We start from the raw sequence: 5,314 nt of genomic DNA on the forward strand, positions 1-5,314 counted from the left end.
CTATATTCTTAGAGAGGGGAATAGATCTACCGATGGGTAAATTATATTTTATTTCAACGAGAAACGGTGAAAATTATATAGCTGTCCGTTTTAACTTAATCATTTGTCTGTTACATCCACTAATTAATCTGTATACTCTTTTTATATATAGCGCAACCCAATTTTTATTTTTTACTTTTTTATTTTTGAAATAAAAATAAACTAAACCAATAATTAAGATAAGCACGAAAATGAAAGCTTCTATAAAAGGCTTCTTTCAGTTTCTTAGTAAGAATGAGATCTAGAAATATTTTGTGATGAACATCATACAAGAAAACAAACTTCCCTTATTTCTTTTCTATTGTAATTTCTGGATTATTATATGATGATTTTTGAACTTTTCATATATAGAAAAGAAATAGAAAGAGATAGACAAGAAACGATATCCGTTATGTCAATGGCTCGAATTTGGAATTTTACGACATTTCAATTAGATTTAGGGGGTATGAATCTAATATTTATACTTATTTAATAAATTTTACAACAAATATACAAAGTTTAAGTCAAAGTTATTATATCTTGTTGACAAGAAATGCCTAACATCTAGATCTAATGGTGTGTGTGTGTGTGGGGGGGGGGGGGAGGGGGGGAACTGCCGTTTTTTATAATTAATTTGTATCAACTAAGTCTTTATATTATATTTCCAGCAAAATTATCATAAATCTATGAGAGAAATATTATTGTGAATATTGAGTTATTGGCGTTTTCCTTATGCTCCAGGTCTTAAATAGAAACTTTATCGTCCAGAATCAGATCAATAGATTATTGAAAATTTATGTGTCACTAGTAGCACTTCAGACGGATATTCTCTCACATTTATTCTTTCTTTGCAAATTACCAAGATATAGAGACAAGAACATAGAAAAGAAATAAAATAATAAACTGAGACAAGAAATTTTAAACCCCAACAACCCCATCAAAATATGATTTGCTCACTTCGTTGTGTCCTTTCAAAGATGTCAATTCCACGGGATGTGAAAAATCGAATTCAGTACAACATGGTCCATTCAATATTTTACAACAAATATATGATGTTGAAATGTGCAAGTAACATTAGAAGTATTTTTTTTTTTTAAAATGAAAAAGTTTTCATATCCCCAGGAAATTGAAGTTGATTAGTACAAATAGCGTGACCGATCGAAAGGAAACAGCACCATAAAGTCTTTGCAAAAAGTAAATAAAGCAAAAGAGGGAAGTGTTTCCAAAATATGGTATTTCCCAGTCAAACTAGGGGGAATATGATTTCCAATTCTGGTATATATATATATATATATATATATATATATATATATATATATATATATATATATATGTCAATATAATTTGGTATTATATATCTTGTATTTGATAAAATACAATGGTTTATCTTAAAATCCTTCATCATTGGCTGAAATAAATGGATAATAAATTAATGAAAAATACTTTATTATATTTATCTGGAAGCCTACAGTTCTCACTTCTCTTCACACTTCTTCCACACATAAAATAAGCTACATATACCTCAATTTATAATAGTTGAAAACTATTTAACTAAAAATAGGAAAACTTAATACTATATTAATTCTTGACTACAAATCATATTTAGATATGAATTAAATAAACTAACAAATATCAAATCCTAAGTAATTTAGGTTTCCTATTACAGTCAAATCTCTCTATAACAACATCCTTATATACAATACTTCACTATAAAAACCAAGTTTTTTCTGGAACGAATTTTTATGTTATTTTATAATATATGCTCGCTATAACGAATAAACGAGGCTGTTATAGAGTAATTTGACTGTACAACTTTAAATTAGTTTTCCGAAAAATCAATCCAATAGTCTCAGCTGGAAAAGCTGCAATTTGAAAATTAATTAATACCATCGTCATCATCACCAGAACTAGATTCCCAGCCATGGAGCTAGCAATGCAAACTTTTTAAAAAGGAAATAAAATAAAATAAAGGAGCTCACAAACACATGCCCTTACATTACATCACAAAATAAAAGGTTATTATTATGAATTTACGCTAGCTAAGACACTCATTATTACAAATAAAGCAATAAAAAGCTTTTTTGAAACAAAAACAAAAGACTAAAAAGCAGAGAAGGTTTCCTCCAACTCTTCAACAACAGTAGCAATGTCAAACTTCTTATTCTTGTTCCTCCTATCACACTTGGTCCTAATTTCACCATTTCCACCGGTCAACACGTTCATTTGTCCCATTTTGATCATACCAATCACAAACTTGTCAAAAAACAGTGACTGGTTCTTAGCAAAGCTCTCGACAATTCCCCTAGTCCTTGTATCAGTGAACAAATCTTGATCAGAAGTGAAAAGCCCTTGCCTATTCATGAGATCAACATAGTATTTGTTATCAAATAAATTAGGAGTTCGGATATCCATGTCGACAGTGTTGTTGGAGTTCGCGGTTGGACAACTGGTTTTAAGGTTGTTAGCGAATGTTTGGTCCATGGTTGGGTCTTGGTTAGGGAAGAGACGGTCGGTGAAGGAAGTGCAGTGGCTGATTCCGATGGTGTGGGCCCCGGATAGAGCGACGGCGTCGGTGGCGTCTAAACCCTTAGTTGCAAGGCGACTGAGGACGACTGTGGTGTTGGCAAATGGTGCAACAAGGTTGTCTAAGGTTGCCTGTTCTGTTGCAAAGTTGAGTCCGTCCTTTCTTCCTAAGGGTACATTGTAGTTGGGCCCACCGGTCTGAAAGGAACATAATCTCATAAGTAATTAATTAAGTTATTGATAGTAAATTAAGCTACTATCAAATTAATTAATAGTACTATTCGATGCATTCTTTAAAACAAATAAATAATTTAGACAAAAGCTACTAGGTTTTAAAGAACGTGTTGCAGCTCCGGCCCATAGCTAGCTTTATTTATGCAAGAGAATGAGGAGTGAATCAATTTCCTAGGCCGTTAACAAATGAGTCTAACTTAACTTATAGGTACATATAATAGAAGTAGTTAAGAGTGAGTTGCTCAATTATATAAATATAGTTATGAAAATTAAATGAAGAGTTTCTGATTAGTAAAAATAAACTAACATGATCTAAAGCAAGATTAGCATGGACTAAATGGTAATTTTGGTCTTACCAAGACAACAGAGTCCCTAGCAGCAATAGCTGTAATGTCAGAGCAAGACACAACTTTCCCACATGCATCGTGAACCCTTTTCCTAAGATCATCAATAATCTTGAATGATCTCTTTCTTAGGGTCAAATTAGGAATTGCAGTCTGTTCGCTTGGCCCTCCTGCTGAACCATCTAGCAAAACCGAACCATCACATCCCTACAATAATGTATATTTACCAATAATGAAATTAATCTACTTTTAAATATCACTATATCAAAGATAACTAATTAAAAGGTAGTTTTTTTTTAATCATGACCATATATATTAATAAATACAAACATTTCAAAAAATAAATAAAATTACCTGAACAAAGCAATCATGGAAATGAAGGCGAAGTAAACCGGCAGCTTGACCAACATCATCTTTGATCTGCTTTTGAAGCCTCTTCCGAATAATGGATTCAAGCTGAGGGCAACTAGATTCATAAAATTTCCATGAAAGACCTTTCACTGGAGCAGGTATCTGAGCTTCTATTACAAAGAAGGAAGAAGAAACAAGAACAAGAAGTAGAAAACTTGAGGTAGTGGACACCATGGCTGCTTTCTCTTTCTAGAATAGTTAGCTAAATTGATACAAAAACAGCAGGAACAAGGCTCAAATTTATAGCCATATAAAGTTATCCACTTGGATATTTTTTTGTTCCATGATTTAGACTTAAAGAGGAATCACGAAATTTTCTATGAAAGAGCCGTGTGGTCGTCATACTGTTTTTGGTCTTTCGATTAAAATATTTCAATTTGAACATTGCATACAATGACTACACAAATTAAAAGACATATTTCCTTTCGTTATTATTATTATTATTATTATTATTATTATTATTATTATTATTATTATTATTATTATTATTATTATTATTATTATTATTATTATTATTATTATTATTATTATGCATGATTAATATGTGCTTATCTTTTTTATTTTTACATCAAATAGAAAAGCAAAATATGTTAGCCGCCAATAAAGAATGCTAACTTTATTTCGAAAAAGTGAGGGTACTACATTGTATCCCGATAATCCGAAAATTGTAATCTCAAATTTAGTTATTAATGTTAAGTATTAATTGTTAGTCTTATCTATTTGTAAAGCAATAACAAAAATAACTTAAAATCAGAAAGGTAGAAGAAATAGAAATTAATTCGAGCGCATTGAATTCACAGTGTTTCATTAAGGAACTTAATCCCCTCCTAATATCCGAGGTTGTGGATTATTTTCTCTCAGGATAGAACGGATTACACGCTGGTGTAGCGGTACTTCAAACCCCAATATTTCAGCGAACACAAATAATCGGTAGTTACTTATTGTTGCTTTGTTTAAGTTAAAAATAATGTAGAAGGAAGAAAGAGAATTCAGAATTTTTGTAAGAAAAATATGAGGGAATGGCTTGGGATTTATAGCCAACAAGTTGAGTTCAAACGAAGAGGTGCAACTCGTCCTGATGATTGTTCAGTTGAGTTCAAACGAAGAGGTGCAACTCGTCCTGATGATTGTTCACGTAAACCGACTATTACATAAATGGCTATTTACGCAAAATAAAATGAAAAACTCAAACTAGAGGAAATTCAAATTACCATTACGTAAACGGTTGATTTGGATTGAAATACTAATTTAATTTAACTATTTAACAAATAAATTTGGTCAAAAAAACTAATCAATCAGGTCAAATCCAAAGCCGAGCCAACAACGACAATGCAAGACTTGACTTCTTCTCAACTCTTTAAGAGCTAGAAAAAGTGCAACTATATATATACTTAACAAATGAGCTTTTCTCCGCCAATATGGGATATTGTTCCTTTGTAAAGGAGTGAAAATCAAAATTTTATTTTTTTCCTCCATTTTCTATTCACCTCAATTTTTGAACTAAAACCCGACATTAATAATTTAAGGTAAGAATATAAATTAACGGGTCATGATTATTGGGTGATAAATTCCGTATAATGATGATGATGATGATGATGATGATGATGATGATGATGATGATGATGATGATGATGATGATGATGATGATGATGATGATGATGATAATAATAATAATAATAATAATAATAATAATAATAATAATAATAATAATAATAATAATAATAATAATAATAATAATTAGAAACTATCACGCATTTTCCACTTTATAGCCATTTAATTTTATT

At 30.8% G+C, this 5,314-nt stretch overlaps 1 protein-coding gene across 1 annotated transcript; it reads right to left on the bottom strand.

The window, feature by feature from the left end:
* Positions 1–1,996: 1,996 nt before the first annotated feature.
* LOC107808758 (peroxidase 12) lies at positions 1,997–3,909 on the bottom strand. Its single transcript, XM_016633325.2, has 3 exons — positions 3,474–3,909; positions 3,132–3,326; positions 1,997–2,739 (listed from the first exon to the last, which is right to left on the bottom strand). Exons 1-3 carry the CDS (start codon positions 3,702–3,704, stop codon positions 2,119–2,121), a joined length of 1,047 nt encoding a protein of 348 aa, XP_016488811.2. The 5' UTR covers positions 3,705–3,909; the 3' UTR covers positions 1,997–2,118.
* Between the last annotated feature and the right edge of the window lie 1,405 nt (positions 3,910–5,314).

This window comes from Nicotiana tabacum, chromosome 12, assembly GCF_000715075.1.
Source record: "Nicotiana tabacum cultivar K326 chromosome 12, ASM71507v2, whole genome shotgun sequence".
In the NCBI taxonomy this organism is placed as follows: Eukaryota; Viridiplantae; Streptophyta; class Magnoliopsida; order Solanales; family Solanaceae; genus Nicotiana; species Nicotiana tabacum.

Bases quoted from the DNA above. Each gene is read 5' to 3' on its own strand.
- LOC107808758 (XM_016633325.2), bottom strand. From the start codon at position 3,704: ATGGTGTCCACTACCTCAAGTTTTCTACTTCTTGTTCTTGTTTCTTCT. The intron at 3,327-3,473 runs GTAATTTTATTT...ACATTATTGTAG, and splicing joins TCCATGATTGCTTTGTTCAG to GGATGTGATGGTTCGGTTTT. The intron at 2,740-3,131 runs GTAAGACCAAAA...TGTTCCTTTCAG, and splicing joins CTAGGGACTCTGTTGTCTTG to ACCGGTGGGCCCAACTACAA.